The sequence below is a fragment of the Chelonoidis abingdonii genome, chromosome 16 (assembly GCF_003597395.2).
Source record: "Chelonoidis abingdonii isolate Lonesome George chromosome 16, CheloAbing_2.0, whole genome shotgun sequence".
Lineage (NCBI taxonomy): Eukaryota > Metazoa > Chordata > Testudines > Testudinidae > Chelonoidis > Chelonoidis abingdonii.
This window is the reverse complement of record NC_133784.1, coordinates 1,543,537-1,563,027: the sequence shown is the minus strand read 5'-3', so window position 1 is coordinate 1,563,027 and position 19,491 is coordinate 1,543,537. Positions and strand designations below refer to the sequence as shown.

The 19,491-nt window shown below is 48.6% G+C and overlaps 1 protein-coding gene across 7 annotated transcripts in view; it reads right to left on the bottom strand.

Moving 5' to 3' along the window:
- CFAP43 (cilia and flagella associated protein 43) overlaps positions 1 to 19,064 on the bottom strand; it is a 106,559-nt gene extending 87,495 nt beyond the window's left edge. For 6 of the 7 annotated variants that reach the window (XM_075072877.1, XM_075072881.1, XM_075072879.1 and 3 more), the window contains exons 1-4: positions 18,947 to 19,064; positions 6,650 to 6,903; positions 4,920 to 5,016; positions 631 to 798 (exon numbers count right to left, since the gene is read on the bottom strand). In XM_075072877.1, the coding sequence (XP_074928978.1) occupies positions 631 to 798; positions 4,920 to 5,016; positions 6,650 to 6,903; positions 18,947 to 19,023 (596 nt within the window). In that variant the 5' untranslated portion in view covers positions 19,024 to 19,064. The remainder of the gene's footprint in view (positions 1 to 630; positions 799 to 4,919; positions 5,017 to 6,649; positions 6,904 to 18,946) is intronic. The other variant, XM_075072882.1, reaches the window with a different exon arrangement.
- Between the last annotated feature and the right edge of the window lie 427 nt (positions 19,065 to 19,491).

Sequence of the window (19,491 nt, the reverse complement as noted above, 5' to 3'; positions counted from 1 at the left end):
TCCGCCTCTACCCCGAGTACACCATGGTTGCTTCACTTCTCCTGCCTCCCAGGCTTGTGGCGCCTAAGCTGATTGGTGCTGCAAGCCTGGGAGGCAGGAGAAGTGAAGCAGCTCACCCCTGCTCTTCCTCCTCCCCGAGCACGATGTGGCTGCTTCACTTCTCTCTCAATCAATCTTACTTTAAAATACACACATTCCACTTTACTAAATGATCTTTGCAGGCAAGAAACTCTGTCCAAACATGGTAATCACATGCAAGAGCAGAGGTGCAAGTTCTCCTACATTGCCGTAACAGGACTGAGGAATACTGACAAGGCAGAGCCACCTGCAGGAGTAGGAAGACAGTCCAGTATGTGCATTCGATCCTGGATCTCTTACCAAAGACTGCTGACTGTTCATATCAACTATTGTGATGGCTGTAATCTGGAGACCTGAGCACTAGGAAACGGTATCACAAATTCAACGCACACAACAGACAGTTAAGGTTCTTATTGGTTGTGATTTAAAGGGTTGTCAGTTAATCTTAATTGGATCCATAGTCTTTGTAAACTGGTATAACTCAGTGATCCTGGACACTAAAAGAAAGTTAACTCTATAGTTTTCTTTTAGCCTGGAAGGTTTATTACTTACTTTGACATGAGATGATGTTCTTGATCATTCCTTTCAATATTCCAGACAGTAAGGGAGTTTTCATTGGACAAACAAAGCTGGTGCCAGTTCATGGGGTTAAAGCTCATAGAGGTCACTTTCACACCTGGTTGAGATTTACTGCACAAAAGGATATTTTCTTGCCAGTCCCTTCAAAAAGGAGAATTAAAAAAAAATGTATCAAATAAGTCACAAAATTCAGAATGACCATTTAGGCTCGATCCTGAGAAGTGTCAATTAACATCCATGGCAGTAGTGGATGCTCTGCTCCTCTCAGGAATCTGGCACCTTGTCACAGACAAAAACTGTCAATCAAGTTAATTCCTCTTGGTAGGAATGACAAAAGAAGCTGGATAGTCAGTCATATGTAAAATGAATATTGTTTAGGACCAACATTGCTACTAACTAAGAGAAAACATTGTAAGAATATGCAAAACAAACATGTCAACCAGCGCTGCTGTGCATCATAAGCAGCTATGTTTTGTGGACAGGGCATTAGGCTGGGAATAAGGAGACCTGGGTCCTACCCCTAGCTCTGTCATTTATTCTTTGTGTAATCTTGGGCAAGTCACTTCCCTCCACCCACCTCTGTGCCTCAGTCTTCCTATCTATAGAACAGGGACCATAATCCCTACAGGCATCTGTAAAAGAGCTTTAAGATGTATGGATAAAAAATCCTATAACTATTGTAAGTAAAGAGGTAAACATTTGTGTTTTCACATGCTATCCTCAGAATTGCTCAGCATCACTGGAGGAGAACTGTCACCATTTCCTGAACCACATATTTGACACTAACTTCTTTTTAACATTTGCAGTTTAAAAATATATCGATAAAACATGTCACTTGAACTTGGAGTTGGAATTTCAGCTTTTTTATGTATGCCTAAGGTTGAAGTGAAGAAGAACTCTAGCATGTACATAGAATCATAGAAGATTAGGGTTGGAAGAGACCTCAGGAGGTCGAGTCCAACCCCCTGCTCAAAGCAGGACCAACACAAACTACATTATCCCAGCCATGGCTTTGTCAAGCCGGGCCTTAAAAAACTCTAAGGATGGAAATGTTACTGTATAGGACAGGGATTTGTAAACTCACCACACAGGATATGGTAGTCACATGGAGAACAGCGATTGGCAACCTTTGGCACGTGGCTCGCCAGGATAAGCAACCTGGCTGGAAGGGCTGGTTTGTTTACCTGCCGCGTCTGCAGATTAGGCCAATTGCAGCTGCCACTGGCCACTGTTTGCAGTCCCAGGCCAATGCGGGTGGCGGGAAGCAGTGGCCAGCACATCCCTCGGCCCATGTTGCTTCCGACAGCCCCCATTGGCCTGGAGCCAGTGGGAGCCGCAATCGGCTGAACCTGCGGACATGGCAGGTAAACAAACTGGCCCGGCCCACCACGGTGCTTACCCCGGTGGGCCGCAGGCCAAAGGTTGCCGATCCCTGGTATAGGAGTTCAGTGTAATCCTGCTGCTTTAGCTTGTGACAAATTCATTTCTAGATATTGATCAGGATGCAAGAAAATTATTAACATTAATATCACACTGAAAAAAATGGGTGCTGGGAAACAAAACATGATTTAAGGGGTGTATTTTATCTTGATGCACTAGTTTTAACACATGTTCAGTAGCTCCCATTAATATTAAAGGAAGTTAGAAGGTGAAATTCTGGCATAAAAGGATGTTAGTATAGCTCTCTCCCTAAAGATCTGTCAGTGTGTTCTGATACACAGCAAGCTGTGCCAAGCTTCTTTTGTAGTAGCTAATTTACTAAGATATGATGTGATAGGGCGCATGTGGCTGAAAAAGCATCTGGCACTGAGCCATTGCGTTGAACAGAAGAAAGATCTAGGGATAAAATGTCTCCCATGAAAAGCAGCTTTTCATTATCCACAAGCTTCCTATACTTCAAGCCTGAGCTAACTTTAAAAAAAACACAAAAACTCCTTTATCTGTGCATAGCAAACAGTTTGAGGATTACAATACAGATAGACATTGCACAAACATCATATTGAAATCACAGAAAATAGTAAACATATTCTGCTCTTTTACCTCGTAAAATATTATTTCTGTGTACCCAAAGTAGGAAGAATGCATGCACACTGCTGGGTAATCAGACTGCATAGATAAAGGCCCCGATTCTGCAATGAACTCCACACAGGTGCACTGAGTGGAGCTCACAGCAGGACCAAAGCCTAGTATTATAACAAGATCCTGGTTTTTTTATTAAATTGTTTCAGACTTGAATTGTGGGTCATCCCTTTGTGACAACTAGCTGCTGGGGATTAAATTCATTCTGGGGTCATTTTGCTGATTAAATAAACTTAGAACAGACGGCCTTAGAAAGTTCCATTACTTTGAAAGATTCCACCATTTCCAGTGGAATTTCCTGTCTTACTGGACTGGCAGAATCTTTCAGATTGGTGGAACTTCTAAAGTGTGCACAAGGCATAAACTGGGCCAGCCATGTTAATTCAGTTCTGAATGGTCATGGTTCATGCCTTTTAGACTGTAAGATCTTCAAGACAGAGAGTCAGTTGCCTCTTTGGGGTACTTTATCTGTTGTAAAGCATGTTTCGGCCTAAATCCTGAGTTGAACCGCACAGCTAGAGTATGTGATGAATGTTATTCTTGTCCATTGGGGACTGAGAAGAGGAATCATTATTATTATTATTAATGCAGCGGGTTGGGTGAGGTGGTGTGCACCTGTAATTCCAGCCACTTGGGAGGCTGAGGCTGGCAGATTGCTCAGAGGTTCTGGGGTGAGATGCTCTATGCCACTCGGGTATCCAGTGCCACTGGCAGCCTGGCCTGCGTGTGGCCTGCGTCTGGCTAGAACACCACAAATAATGTGTTGTGATCTGCGCTCTCTTTAGGGGGGCTGATGGACCAATCGCTCAAGGTGGAAGTTGCCTTCTCACCCCTCACATGCCCCTGGACAGGCAAGGATCTCTTGGAGCTGAGGTGCACACAGGATAGACACTTCTTGTGCATGCCTGCCTACCTGCCCCGTGATCCTCCCTCCCTGTGCTGGCAGGTTCCACTACCAGTGGAACCACTCCAGAAGCAAAGGCAGAGGCAGGATTTAAGTTGTTAACGAAAATCAACTTAAAAAATAAACCATAAGATCTATTTTCATTATCCTCACTCAGTCTCACTATATGTCTTTTTATGGCACTGAAGCTGCAAACAATCAGACCAAGTGGCTCAAGCACCTCATGTTTGGCACAGCTATGAAAGATGCCTGGATTCAAGTGCTAGTCCAGGTTTCTTCATTCCAAAACGGAGTGCTGTGAAAGTTGATCCTGCTGAGGTGATTGCATGGATACTTGTGACACTCAGGACAATGAAAGAGTGGTCGGGGCTTTAAAGCCCCTTTCCTGTTATCAGCTAGAAGTTGTGACAAGGGTTGTGGTGTTTTAAGAGAGACAGAAACTGTGAATTCTCAGGGATTTGATTGGAATGCTGAGGCTTTTAATGGGAAAACAAATACACCTCTACCCTGATATAATGCAACCTGATATAACACAAATTCAGATATAACGCAGTAAAGCAGCACTCCGAGTAGGTGGGGCTGCGCGCTCCAGCGGATCAAAGCAAGTTTGATATAACATATTTTCACCTATAACATGGTAAGATTTTTTGGCTCCCGAGAAGAGCGTTATATTGGGGTAGAGGTGTACGTAGCATTTACAAAGCATTTTATATCCCCAATTTGCTTTACAAACTTTAACTAATGAATCCTCATATAAGCCCCATGAAGTAATTAAGATTCATTATCCCCATTTTACAGAGGGAGTAGTTCAGCAGGGTTGTTAAACGGCTTGCCTAAGACCATTGGGAGAGTCAGCATCAGCATTAGAACTCAGCAGTTTCTGGCTTCCAGTCCTGTGCTCTGGCTAGCAGGCAATTTTCTCTCACAATTACCGCTGCAATCAGCTTCCAGGACTGTTTACATAATTAGGTGGTGGAAAGGCTTATTTTCCTGTTATAAATATATCAAAATGTAAAATCTTGAACAGCCTGGAAATTAACTATGGCAAAATAACAATAAATCTTATATGAAGTTTTCCACACTACTCAATGCAAGTCAATTCAGGCAGAGAATGTTTGCAGACAGTGGCAGATCAGAGAGGAAGGAGGAAGCTAAGGCATCATTTGGCCTTATTGGTTTGTCTTGGCAAGTCAGTGAATTGAAGCTCTGCTCAAGGAGTGCTAATACAAAAACCTTCATCTAAAGTACCCAGTATTAAAGGAACATGTCTGATACATACCATATTGAAAGAGCAAATTCTGGGACTGAAGAGTAAGTGGCCAGATAAGGACCCATGTAACTGAATGCAAGTAAAGAGTAGTCCAGCTGAGCCTCCCCTAAAATATAAAATAGCAAGGATTTTAATCAGCCTTAGGCTACACTTTGGACAACCACAAGCTTGATGCTTTGCTCCATCCATGATTATTCACTTTGTTTTGGCCATACAAAGACAATTTTCATTATGGCTTTTAAGGGAAAAAAACAAAAAACAGGATAAAAAACTGCTTGTATAGTTCTATTCTAGAAATGAAATAGTCCTCATAGATATCTATGTCCACTCACCCCTGCAATACAAGCCAACATGACCGCCCCCTATGTAACATTCTCCTGGGCTTTTCCATCTAGTTTTATTAATATTTTGTGCTTTTATGGTGCTTTCCCTCCAAGGATCTCAAAGTGCTTTACAAACAATTTATCACCAGCTACCCCCTGCAGTAGAGAAGTATTAAGATCCCCATTCAACAGATTTGGAAATGGAGGGATAGAGAGGTTAGGTGACTTGCTCAAGATCACACAGGAAGACTGTGGAATGGGCAATAATATAAACCAAATTTTCTAACTCAACCCTTTAGCCACAAGACCATCAACTGAGCTGTCTCAAACAACAGGATTTCCATCACTTGCCTTGGGAGACTGCTCCAGTTTAATAAATCTCATTGGTAGAAAATTTTTCCCATTCTTCAGCCAATGTTTTCTTTTAATTAATTTCATCCCACTAAAACCCTCCACTCCTGCTTTGCGGTTCACACTCCTTAAATGTTTACTGCCATATTTCCCTTTAGTTGTTGTTAACCAAGCTATACATATATGCGTTTTTTACTCCTAAATGATTATCAACTGGTTGAGTCTGTGCCTGGCATACCAAATTTAAGGAAGAGTCTTTAGTTCTCTTAGTCTTAAGGTTTAAGCAAAATACACTCCTCTAACTGGAGAAAGGCTGCCCTTTGCCTGCTATGTTTACATTTTAAAGAATTTAGCTGACCCATTCATATTACTATAGTTTGAAAGAATCCATTGAGAGGACAGAGAGGCTGACATCATTCTTTAAGTGATTAACTCAGCCCATGAGGTATGGTACTCCAGAGTAATATACCCAGTAATAAAACAGGGTAGAAGTGGCAAAACCAATGTTTCTTTCTATGGAGTAAGAAAGATGAAGTCTTCCTAGTCAAGATAGGACAACATTAAAAACCTACTTCTTCAGAAGCAGATGCCCTAAAAAACCCAAATACAATGAGAACTTCTTTGCCTACTGAGAAAATCTGTGTGTGTTTCTTTAATTGTCTTATTCAGAAGGAAAAGATCAAATATTAATACAAGGTATTTTAATCAAGCTGCTAGCACTGCTGACTCAGGGTCAGTCCTATTCCCACTGAAATCCATTGCCAAGGTCTCACTGACTTCCACGGATGCACCATTAGCGCTTAACATTGCCCTCTCATTCAGCTCTTAGCCATGCTTACAAATTCAATGGGATTGTAGTGGATCGAAGGGCTGCAGTTCCGAGTCTTTATTTGAAAGCAGTCCAGGGATCTTTAGAGTACTCCCTGCATCTCTCCTGTCATTAGATACCTTTCTGCCATGCTATTTTAAGAGATTTCTAGTCTTACCAAAATGCCCTTCACAAGATAGTTATTTAGTATTTATTTTAATGAAATAGGAACCAGGAAGGGAAACCCCCATCACTACCTTGTATTTCTGACTGTTTAACAAGTCCTGGAAAAGTGTAGATATAGATGACAGGATTTAGCTTCTGGTCTGAAAAAGCCACAACTTGACTGTTCCCATTCACTGCAAAGGCTCCAACGTGGCCATTCTTACACTTCAGCACGGTCGTCTTCTTTGTTTCAATGTCAACAAAAAGGATGTAGTTGCCACAGGGGTAGCAGATAGTCTTGTTATTGACAAAACCAACATTCCTGTTTGTGAATCCTTGAATCCATCTTTGGGGAAAAACAAGTGAGCATTAAACATTGGACATAAATATATTTTATTTTAAAAAACAATATGAAACAAGAGGATGGCAGCAAGTGGAAATTATACTCATCCAAGGCCTGGGACTTGCTATATTCAGTTCTGAACCCATGTCAAAAAACCACCACTACGGGGCCAGAGACAGTTTCAAGATTCATAATCATGAATCATTAGAGCAGCACTTCTCAAAGCATGAGGCATGCCCCATTTGGGGAGGCACAAATGACTAGCAAGAGTAGCTGGGACAGATGGTCTACATTTTTCACTAGTTTCAGATTTCACTTAAAAAATCTGCCTGGTCCACACACAGCTTTTGTAACAATTTCTATTATGGGTGTGATTTTTCACTGAAATAGTTATAATGGTACAGCCCCCAGTGTAGATGCAGTTATGCAAGTATAAAGGTGCCAAAATAGTATAACTTACTACTCTACACTGCAAATTTTGCCAGCATGACTATGTGGGCTAGAAATGTGGGGAAAAAAATAATCACACCACAATTGACATAGCTATGCTAGCAACCCCCCTTGCGTAGGCACAGCTATACTGACAGGAGTCGCTTTCCTGATATAATTTGTGTCATCCTGTATGGGAAGACTTTGGCAAACCAGTAAAGTGCTTGAAACCGCTATGGCTTATTGTTAAAGGCTGCCTAGTTAGCAAGCTGTAAATTGGCCATTCAGAACCCTGGGTAACAATCCAGGGAGGCAGAACCAAGTCTAGGAACAGGCAACCAGGGCAGTCTCCCTGAGTGCCAACTTCCAGGTGGTACCATACTGCTGTGCCACTCAGCTTTGGGGACTGTTTTGGCCTGGCCTCTTGAGGCGAAAATGTCTCCTGATGTGGTGAGCAAATGGCTAGGATTGCTCCTGCAGGAAAAGTCAGGACTCCTTTTACTGGTATCAGCAGCATCTCCACTAGAGGACTTGCTCTTCTAGCTATACAGGAAAAGCCTTTGTAGTTAAAACTAGCTCTTACTGCCATAAGAGTCAGTTATAGTGGTAAAAAGCACCTTCACCCCAATATAATTGTGTCCACATTAGGTGGCTATACCACTTCAGCTATACTGACATTGTTGAAGTGATTCAACTTTTGAATGCAGACAATAAGAGACAAAACCTTCAAAATCTGAGCCAAGTGTAACTGATGCAGCAATATCTGCCTGACTTTACAGACAACTTGAGACAATACCTCCACTGCCCCAGCCCCACTGACTTCAATGCCAACTATAGTTAACAGTGTAGACATTTAAAGTATTTCACAGGGTGGAGGCGGGGAAGATGCATACATTGAGACAGGCAGACCTTTAGCAACAGGTTAGGTTTACAAGGAGGATAGAATTGGTTTCTTTTTCCTGAAGGGTGTGTGCTTTAAAACTTTTAAAAGTTTCGGTAGCGCTGTATTAAAACTAGAAATACACACCTTATACTTGGTATCTTCAAACTTGTTTTGTCACAGGTGACAGGTTGGCAGAAGGGTTCCCTCACTGTCCATTAACCTTTTGTGTTGTACCTTCCACAGTTAGCACCTTCTCTTCTTTCTTCTGTCCCTATCTCTCCCTGTCTTCTGTCCCTTTCTAAGACTTGGTCTACACTACAGGATTAGGTCAACGTAAAGCAGCTTATGCTGAGCTAGCTGTAAGAGTCTACACTACAACATTGCTCCAGCTGATATAAATTGCCCACTACACACTGACCTAATAACTCCACCTCCACAAGTGGTGTAGCACTTAGGGCAATGCAGTTCCTGTGTAGACACTGCATTACTTACATCACCTCTTGGCTATGAAGCTCAGGCTGTCGGCACCAGAGCGGGTTGGGAGGCTCCAGCTGTCAGTGCCTCACTATGCCCCACAAGTTAAGTCAGTGGAAGCGCTCCTGATGAGGACGAGCACCACCAATAGAGGGGGCATAGCATGGACATTAATCACTGCAGTAATTACTGTGGTGCCTGTACACCAACCTAACTTAGGTTGACTTAATTTTGTAGTCTAGACAAGGCCATGGTCTTTTTTCTTATCACTTCTGTGAATTTTTCTACTTTCTGTTTTCTTTTTCTGTAGTGTTTCTTCCCCGTCTGATGGCTCTCTCTTACTCTCTGTCCCACTCACCAGAGGGCTACCTGCTCCTTGAGAAGCTTGGGGGTGTTCATTTGTGCTTCCCTGGGGGATCAACAGATGCTCACAGATCAGTTGAGCACCATGGCATCAGAGAAGAGAGGTTAAACTGGTAAGCTTCTTCCAGAGCCCTCTACAGATGCACCAGATTTATGGCCAGCCAGAGCAGACCTGTATGAATGCTCAGAGGACCAGTAACTCACTTTTACCCAGCACTGGTTCTGGACCAGTGATCAAAAAGAACATCTTGATGTCTGTGCACAGAAAGTCTCAAACATATATGCAGGCACGAAGTCACTATGATGGCAGTGCAAGTTATTCTTACAGAACCTACAAGTATCATAAGCCGTTTCACAATCAGACCAGTCTGCAAATTGCCAAAATCAGGTCACAATCTGCAAACAAGCTCAATTTCAGTGGCGGGAGGTGACAGAGCTGGTCAGAAATTTTCTCATGAAATGGTTTTCTGTCAGAAAATGCAGATTCAGCAAAAGCGAAACGTTTCATGGCAACGTGCTGTTTTCCAAAAAAACTTTATTTTTTGGGAAAAAAATGGAATGGAGGGTTCTGATAAGATCTTTCCATTTTGACCTTTTCAAGACCGAATGTTTTGATGTTCCATTTCAAAACTACTTCTCATTTGATTTTTTTATTTTATATAATATAAAATATATTATATAATATAAAACAAGTCAAAATTGGAGCAAACTATTTCAATTTTATTTAAACTACAAAATTTGGAATTTTGTTTAATAGAAATGTTCAAAGTTTTTTGTTTTCATTCCAGTTCAGAATAGGAAAAAAAATTCAGAATCACAGACTTCGTGAATTGGAAAATCCCATTCCAGCCCAGCTCTAGAGGTCACCTCAAGTCTCTTGAGTGATCTCCTCAGATTGAAGATGGGAACAGCACTGACCAGTTTCGGAGACAGGAATATTACTATCTGAGGATCATAAGGCTTGTGGCTGCAAGGTGAGGCTTTTGAGAGAGAAAATGATAAAGGGTTAAATGATTATCTCCTCCAATAAGTGCTGCGGCTAACTGCAGGCTCTGCTTCCAAATATCAGTAGTGGCAGATACAATGGCTGAGATACTCAAAACAGTAAAGGAGTTTTAAACCCTTATTTTCGATTAAACAGAAAAATGTGTATAAACCCCTTGGAAATTGGTTGGAAATCTCAACCAATATACAAGTGCAATAAATTAATTTGCCTGTAACTCATTTTTGCAGGAGGCCAAAAAGGATGTTGTAGTGTGGGGATCAAAAAATCCCCAATCTCTGATCTTCAAATAAAGGGACTGGCACAGCCAGGGAGAGGGGAACTGATTGAGTATGTGGGTTCAGAGATGGGGAGGTCAGCAGGTAAGATAGGAGCTGAGGGTGGAGTGCCAGGCTCTGAGGGGTGAGGTACATGGGGGTTAATGGGCTGTTGCTCCAGGGAATGTGGGAGGAACGGGACACATGGGAGTTGTGCGTAGGACAGGGGCTTAACGGGGGTTGAGCTGTGGGTACATGGGGTTAGAGGGGGTTGAGGTATATGGGAGTTAATGAAGAGGATCTCAGGGGTGGGGTACTTGAGGTTTAATGGGGAAGGGCTGAAGGAATTGGGTATACAGGGACTAACGGGGGATTAAGGGGTGGGGTACATGTGTTAACAAGGGGGCTGAGGGGCTCGAAAGCAGGATCAATGGGGTGGGGTGAGAGGCTCAGAGGCAGGTTACAGGAGGTTAATGCCTGGGGTGGAGCTGAAAAGTGGGATACGCAGTGGTTAATGGAGTAGGGATGAGAGGCTCGGGGGCAGGCTACATGGGGATTAATGGGGAACTCAGAAAGCATGGTACATGTGGGCTAATGGGGGTCTGGGTACATGTGGGCTCAATGGAGGCTGAGGGCAGAACACCTAAATAAATAAAACAAACAAATAAATTAATGGAGATCTCTTATCTCCTAGAACTAGAAGGGACCTTGAAAGGTCATCAAGTCCAGCCCCCTGCCTTCATTAGCAGGACCAAGGACTGATTTTGCCCCAGATCCCTAAGTGGCCCCCTCAAGGATCCAGCTCATAACCGCGGGTTTAGCAGGCCAATGCTCAAACCAGTTAGCTATCCCTCCCTAGGAGGCAAATGGGGTTAATGAGTGGTGCTGAAGACAGAGCTAATGGGGGGCTGAGGGGTCCATGGACAGGGCATATGGGGTGAATGGGGGTGCTGAGGGGCTCAAGGTGGAGCACACAGGCTTGAATGGGGGTTGGGGTGAGGGCACATGGAGGTTGAGGGTACTGAGAGTAGAGCACATGGAGGTTAATAGTGTAGTTGGGGGTGGGGCACATGGAAGTTAAGGGGCAGGCTGGGGACAGGGCACAGGCAGCTCAGAGAGGTACATGGGATTAAGGGGGAGCTGGGCAGGGCACTGAGATTAAGGGGGCAGGGCACAGGAGGCTCAGGGAGGCACATGGGAATAATGGGGGCTGGGCGGGGCAATGGGATTAAGGGGGCAAGACACAGGTGGCTCAGGGAGGCTGTCATAATCAGATAGTGGAAGTTAATAGCACAGAAGTACTTTATATCTCTTTGACTGTAAAGGGTTAACAAGTTCAGTAAGCCTGGCTGTCACCTGACCAGAGGACCAATCAGGAGCCAGGATACTTTCAAATCTGGAGGGAGGGAAGTTTCTGTGTGTGCTGTTAGTTTTTGGTTGTTGTTCACTCTGGGAGCTCAGAGGGACCAGACGTGCAACCAGGTTTCTCTCCAACCTCCTTGATACAAGTTTTTATAGATTCCAAATAGTAAGTACTAGATAGATAAAGCGAGTTAGGCTTATGTTTGTTTTCTTTATTTGCAAATGTGCATTTGGCTAGAGGGAGTTTAATTGTGTATTTGTCTGAAAGGAGTTCAAATTTGTATTTTTGCTGAAAGGATTTTAATTTGTATTTGAATACTTAGGCTGGGAGGGTATTCCCAGTGCCTATAGCTAAAAAAAACCTTGTACTTATTCCATTTTTAAATTTACAAATTAGTTTTGATGGTTCCTCTCTTTTTTAATTAAAAAGTTTAAGAACCCGATTGTTTTTTATTCTGGTGAGACCTCAGGGGACTGGTGTCTGGATATCACCAGGGAATTTTGGGGAGAAAGGAGAGAAGGGGAGAGAGAGGCTAACTTCTCTCTGTGCCAGAATTACTTTCTCTCTCAGGAAAGTCTGGGAGGAGGAAGAGAAGGAGGGAGGAAGGTGAATTTTACTCTCTGTTTGTGATTCAAGGAGTTGAATACAGTGATCCTCCAGGGTAACCCAGGGAGGGGAAGCCTGGGAGAGGCAACAGTGGGGGAAAGGATTTTCTTTCCTTGTGTTAAGATCCAGGGGTCTGGGTCTTGGGGTTCCCTGGACAAGGTTTTGGGGGACCGAGTGTACCAGGCATTGGAATTCTGGTTGGTGGCAGCCTACAGGTTCTAAGCTGGTAATTAGCTTAGAGGAATTCATGCTGGTACCCATCTTTTGGACGCTAAGGTTCGAGTGGGGAATTGTCCATGACAGAGGCACATAGAAATAAGGAGGAAGGGCACAGGTGGCTCAGAGAGGCACATGGGATTAAGGGGGCTGAGCAAAGGAAGCTCAAGGAGGCAACATGGATTAAGGGGGCAGGCACAGGCGGCTCAGGGAGGTTCATTTGGTTAAGGGGGGCTGGCAGGGCAATGGGATTAAGGGGGCGGCACAGGTGGCTCAGGGAGGTACATGGGATTACGGGGAGCTGGGTGGGGCAATGAGATTAAGGGGCCTGGGCCCAGGTGGCTCAGGGAAGCACATGGGATTAAGGGGGCAGGGCACAGGCAGCTCAGGAGGCACACGCAGTTACAGGGGGCGGGCTGGAGAGGCAATAGATTAAGGGGGCTGGGCCCAGGCGGCTCAGGGAGCACATATGGATTAAGGGAGCGGGGCACAGGCGGCTCAGGGAGGTACATCGGGTTAAGGGGGACTGGGTGCAGCAAATGGATTAAGGGGACTCGCACAGGCGGCTCGGGGAGGCACACGGATTAAGGGGGACTGGGCAGGGCAATGGATTAAAGGGCGGGAACAGGCGGCACACGCGGTTAAGGGGAAGTTAGGCGGGAGGGTACAGGCGGCTCAGGGAGGCACACGCGGTTAAGGGGGCTGGGTGGGGCACACGCGGCTCAGGGAGGCACATGCGGTTAAGGGGGGCTGGCGGGGCACAGGCGTGGCTCAGGGAGACACACGGTTAAGGGGAGGTTAGGCGGGGTACAGGCAGCTCACAAAGGCACAAGCGGTTAGGGGGCTGGGCGGGGTACAGGCGGCTCAGGGAGGTTAGGCAGGGTACTGGCGGTCAGGGAGGCACACGTGGTTAAGGGGAGGTTGGGCGGGGTACAGGCGGCTCAGGGGAGGTTAGGCAGGTACAGGCGGCTCATAGAGGCACACGCAGTTAAGGGGAGGTTAGGCGGGGTACAGGCGGCTCAGGGAGGCACACGCGGCTCAGGGGGTTAGGCTGGGTACAGGCGGCTCAGGGGGAGTGTAGGCTGTGGTACAGGCGGTCTCAGGGAGGCACACGCGTTTAAGGTGGCAGGTTAGGCCGGAAAAGTATCAGGCGGGTCAGGGAGGTAGGCGGGGTACAGGCGGCTCAGGAGACACACGTGGGTTAAGGTGGAGGTTAGGCGGGGGTACAGGCGGCTCACTGGTGGCACATGCGGTTAAGGGGGCTGAGGGCGGTGGCACAGGCGGCCTCAGGGAGGGCCACACGCTGGTTAAGAGGTTGGGCGGCGCGGTACAGGCGGGCTCAGGGAGTTAGGCGGGTTACAGGCGGCTCATAGAGGCACACGCATGTTAAGGCGAGGTTAGGCGGTGTGTACGGCGGCTCAGGGAGGCACACGCGGCTCAGGGGAGGTTAGGCTGGGATCAGGCGGTCAGTGGGAGATTGGCTGGGTACAGGCGGCTCAGGATGTCACACGCGGTTAGGGGAGGTTAGGCGGAGGTACAGTGCAGCTCAGGAGGTTAGGCAGGGGTTTAAGGCGTCAGGGAGACACACGTGTTAAGGCGGAGGTTAGGGGGGTACAGTGAGAGCTCAGGGGACACACGTGGTTAAGGGAGGTTGGCGGGGTAACAGGCGGCTCAGGATGTTTAGCGGGGGTACAGGCGGCTCATGCGGAGGTAGGCGGTCTATGTCACCCTTTAAGCTTGGCAGGCGGTTTCAACGGGAGACGGCGCTGGTTAAGGGTTTGAGACGGTTATGGCGGTAATTCCCGGCTAGTGAGACCAGTCTTAGAATAGGTACAGGCCGGACATCACGGAGTAAGGGGAGCGCAGACCGTGCGGGATTGAGAGGTGAGGGGCAGCATGAGAGAAGGAAGAGGGATGGGTCCAGGCCGCTAGAACGGAGGTGACACACAGCGGTTTTAAGGGTACGAGGCATTAAGAGCGGAACGGGCAAGGGATTAATCGGGACGGATAGGTACACGGCGAGCTATGTTACAGGGGTAGGTGTAGGCGGGCTACAGGCTGGTTCAGTGAGAGGGCCTCCAACCCGTTCCTTGTGTCACTGTACAGAGGTTATCAAAGAGTGGGAATACCAAGAAAGGGGGAGGTAGGGGTGAGTTGGCAACATACAGACAGAGACAGGCTAGGGAGGCATCACCGAGAACACTGTGTAAGTGGTGCTAAGAAGTAAAAGGCGAAGGTAGGCAGGCCCGGTCACAGAGCTAACAGGAGAGGCACAACCCGTCCGGTTAAATGGCGTCGTGCGTAACCGTGATTTCTTCCTTAATAGAATGTTAAGATCCAGAGGGTCTGGGTCTTGGGGACCAGAGTTTGTACCAGCATTTGGAATTCCTGGTGGTGGCAGCGCTACAGGTTCTAGTGGTAATTAGCTTAGAGGAATTCATGCTGGTCCCCATCTTTTGGATGCTAAGGTTCAGAGTGGGGAATGTACATGGACAGAGGCACCATAGGAATAAAAGGGGTAGAAGGCATCGATGTGCTCACGAGAGAGAGGCATACATGGGATTAAGGGCAGTGGCCACAGGCTGTCAAGGACTGGGCGCTCCCATGGGTTGAATGGGCTGCGTAGCTAGAGGTTCAGATGGGACTCTAATGGCGCGGCCTCTAAATTGAAGGGCCACCTGGGCAGGGGCACAGGCCACTCAAGGAAAGCAAATACATGGGATTAAGGGGCGGGCACAGGTTGTGCTCAGTGAAATGTGGTGGTACTTATCGCGATTTACCCGTGAGGAGTAGTCATAGCGTATAGTGCCATAAGGCCTGTGTGCAATTGAGGTGTAACAGCGGGTGCTGGCCCAGGTGCTCATGGGAAGCACATGGGGACTCTAAGGGGGATAGGGGCACAAGACAGCTCAGGGAAGATAGAGAGAAGAATAATAACAAGAGATGAGGGGGGCTTGCGTGGTGGGGGCAATGGGTATTTAAGGGGGCTGGGCCCAAGGTGGTCTCAGGAGGCACATGGTTAGGCGGGGCATAGGAGTCAGGGGGCACACGGCCGTTACGGATGGGCAAGGTAGGGCAATGGATTAAGTGTGGGCTGTGCCCAGGTGGGGCTCAGGGATATGTGCTCAAGTGTGGTACATGGGGTCTAGGTATTGTGGAGCTGCTGGCTTGGGACAATGGATCTCTTTCTACAGGCGGGCTTTTTCAAGGGAAAGTCACAAGCTCGGAGTTAAAAGGGAAAATGGCTGGGCGGCGGGGTAAAATCAGGTTGTGCCCTGCTCCAGTAGGAGAGGCGCAACACGCCGGTTTTAGAGAGTGTTAAAAGGGTTTTTTTTAAGCGGTGCAAAAGCAGGCCGGACTTTTCCCAAGGGAGGGGCAAGCTAACCGGTTTAAAAGGGGAATAAAGTGTTTTTAGGCGGGGGCAAATATATAAAAAAAAAGGCGGGTCTCTAGGGTAAGTTATAAAAAAAAAAAACTCATGGGGATTATACGGGGGGAAAGCTTTGGGGGTGGGGGGGGGGTGCAAAATGGGGAATATTTTTATGAGGGCTGGGGGCTCGTCAAGGGTTGGGGCCTTTCAAGGGAGGCAAGAATAACAAATGGAAATTAAAGGGGCGTGGTGCCAACAGGCAAAAACGCTTTAAGGGATGGCCAAAAAACACGCCCCCGGTTAATCGTGGGAGCGTTTTTAGGTTGGGGCCCCTCCCAGGCTGCGGCTTTTTCGGGTGGAATGGCATGCAAACTAGCGCGTGTGTACAGGGGGCTGGGCGCGGTGGCCCCAAGGGCGCTCGGTGGAGGCATCAAAAGGCAAAAAAGTTTTAAAGGGAGGTTTAGGGCGGGGCCCATTGGCGGGCTCTCAGGGAAAAAGGCACGACTAACGCCGGGTTAGTCTTGGGGGGCTGGGCGTCGGTGGTCGCCAGGAGGGGTCGGCTCGGGGAGTGCACATTGCATATATTAAGGGGGGAAGGTTAGCGTCGGGGCCGCATTGGCGTGCTGCGGGGAGTTCCCGCCATCAAAAACGAGGGGTTATAGGGGGGCTTGGGCAATTGTGGAAATAAAAAGGGGGCGGGAAAACAGTGAGGCAAAAAAAAAAAACAACGGCGGTTTTAAATGGGTAAGGTTTTTTAGGCGGAGGTAACAGGCCGGGCTTTTCAAAAGGTGAAGGGGTTTAAGGCGGGGCCCAGGTGACGGCTGCGGGGAGGGCAAACAAGGCAAAGTTAAGGGGACGGTTTAAGGACGGGGCCAGCAAGGCCGGCTTTTCCGGGGAAGGCACAGGCTAAGGCAGTTAAGGGGAAAGGTTTTAGGCTCGGGGGGGGCCCCAGGAGCGGGGCTCTCCGGTGGAGGCCCACCACGGGGGGTTTACGGGGGGAGTTTTGGGGCAGGGAAAATTGGGATTTTAAGGGGCCAGGGCAACAGTTGCAAAAGTCAAAGCCGGGAAGGCCCAGACAAAGGATGTAAGGGGGCTTGGGCAAAAGCAGGGCCAAAGCCCTTCAAAAAAGGGAAGTACATGGGGTTTTTTTTTTAAGGGGGGAAGTTTGGGCAAAAGTGGAAAAAAATGGGAAATTAAAAGGGGGCCTGGGGCTACAGCGGCTTCAGGAAGTCAAGGCCGGCTTCAATAGGGGAAGTTGGGCCAGGGAAATGGATAAAAGGGGGCTGTGGTCACTAGGCAGCTCAGGGAAGTAACATGGGGTTAGGGGGAGTTGGGCAGTGGAATTAAGGGAATTAAGGGGCATGGGCACAGGCAGCTCAGGAGGGCCACAACAGGCATTTAAGGGGCTTCAGGGCATCAGGCAGCTCATTGGGAGTACATGGGGTTAAAAGGGGGAGTGTGGTGGGGCATATGGGATTAATGGAAAAAAATGGCACAGGCGGTCTCAGGGCAAGTACGCATGGTTAAGGGTGGATTGGGCAGGGCACAATGGTGATTTTAAGGGGCTGTGGCCACAGGTACGGCAGCTTCAGGGAAGTAACATGGGTTTTAAGGGGGAAAGTTTTTTTGGCACGGGCCAATGGGGAAATATTTTAAGGGGGGCGCTGGGGCACAAGGGCGGCTTTTCATGGAAAGTATTATGGAAGTTTAAAAGGTGGAAGTTTTTGGGCAAGCGGCAAATGGGGATTTAAAAAAGGGGCTCAGCACATGGCGCTCAGGAGTGCACAGGCTTTCAAAAGGGAGGGCTGGGCATACAATGGGGTTTTAAGGGGGCGTTGGAAACAGGCGGCACTAACGCGGATTAAGGGAGGTTAGGCTGCGGGGTATCATGGCGGCCCCCCCCCCCCCCAGCCCCCCCCCCCTTAAGGGGAAAAGCGGGGGGCGCGGGGAGCAAAAAGATCACAACGCGATTAAAGGGAGGTTATGCGGGGCCCAGGGCGGCCTTCAGGGTTAAAGGACACATCGGGTTAAGGGAGGTTATGGCGGGGCCCAGGCTTGGGCAATTCGTGGGAAAAGGTTATAAGCGGGGCCCAGGCCGAAAACGAGGTGAGGTCGCACGCGTTACTGGGGGGCTAAGCGCGGAAGGCCCAGGCGCCTCGGGGAGTGCTTAGGCGGGCCCAGGCGCTCGGGGAAAGACACACGGTAATGGGAGGTTAGTGCGGGGCCGCAGGCGGCTCGTGAGGTTAGGCGGTGGGCCCAGGCGGGCTTCGGGGAGACACAAGAAACGGGAGGTTAAGGGAAAAGGTTTTAGGCGGGGCCCAAGGCCGGCTCCTTGGGGAGGTTTTTTAAGGACGGGGCCCCTAGCGGGCTTCGGGGGAGGCCCCGCAACGCGGTTTTTAACGGGGGGCTTTTGCGCGGGGGCCAGGCCCCGGCCTTCGGGGGAAGGTTAGGCGGGTTGGCCCGCAGGCCGGCTCGGGGAAGAATCCCACAACGGGGTTAAGGGGAGGTTTTTAGGCGGGGTGGGGCCCGCAGGCGGCTTCGGCGGAGGTTTTAGGCGGGGCCCAAGGCGGGCAGGCTTTCGGAGGAGACAAAAAACATCAACGGGGTTTTTTAAAGGGAGGTTTAAAGGCAGGGTGGCCCAGGGCGGGCTCGGGGAACAGGGTTAGGCGGGGCCCCAGGGCGGCCTCGGGGGAGACCAACAACGGGGGTTAAGGGGGCCAAGTGTTTTAAAGGCCCGGGCCCCAGGCGGCTTCGGGGAAAGGCAACAACAGACGCGGGTTTTTTAAGGGGAGGTTTTTCAAGGCGGGGGCCCGCAAGGCGGCTTCGGGGAGAAAAACAAAAAAAACCGGGGGTTTAAAAAGGGAGGTTTAGGCCGGTGGCCCAAGGGGGAGGTTAGGCGGGGCCCAGGCGGCTCGGGGAGGCGCACGCGGTTACGGGGGGCTACGCGGGGCCCAGGCGGCTCGGGGAGGTTAGGCGGGGCCCAGGCGGCTCGGGGAGACACACGCGGTTAAGGGGAGGTTAGGCGGGGCCCAGGCGGCTCGGGGAGGTGTCCGCCGGGCAATGAGTTGCTTCCCTCCCCCACCTCATTTCCAGTTCGGCTTCCCTGGCGAGGCAGCAGCGGCGGCCGTTGTCCTCCCCATTCTCCTCGCCAGACTCCATCGCCCCCAACACCGGCTCCGCGGCCGCACCGTTTACATCGGTCTCCTAGGAACAAGAACAGCCTCTGCCATTGGCTATTGCGATGCTTCCTCCGAACATGCCGCTGATTGGTTGCCTCTGGCAATGAGAGTTTAGCCAATGAGCGATGGGTTGGCATTTAAAGGGACAGTGCAGTATGGGTGGGGGGGGCGCTGTTAGGGTTTTCAGCTGTGGGTCTTTGTCCTTTATTCCCTGCCTGGCACTTGACCGCAACATCTGTCCTCCTCTCTACCAGCCACTCCTATGGGGGCAGGGTAGCTTTGCATAGCAGCAGAGCTGAGAAATAAGGAGCTGATAATGCGGGCAAAACAGAACCAGTTTGGATCAAAATCCCTTTGTGTTGTAAAAGAGGGGTTATGGGGACAGAGGTTTGCCATAGACTCCCAAGATCCCACTTGGTATAGCTAGAGAATGCGATAATAATATTAG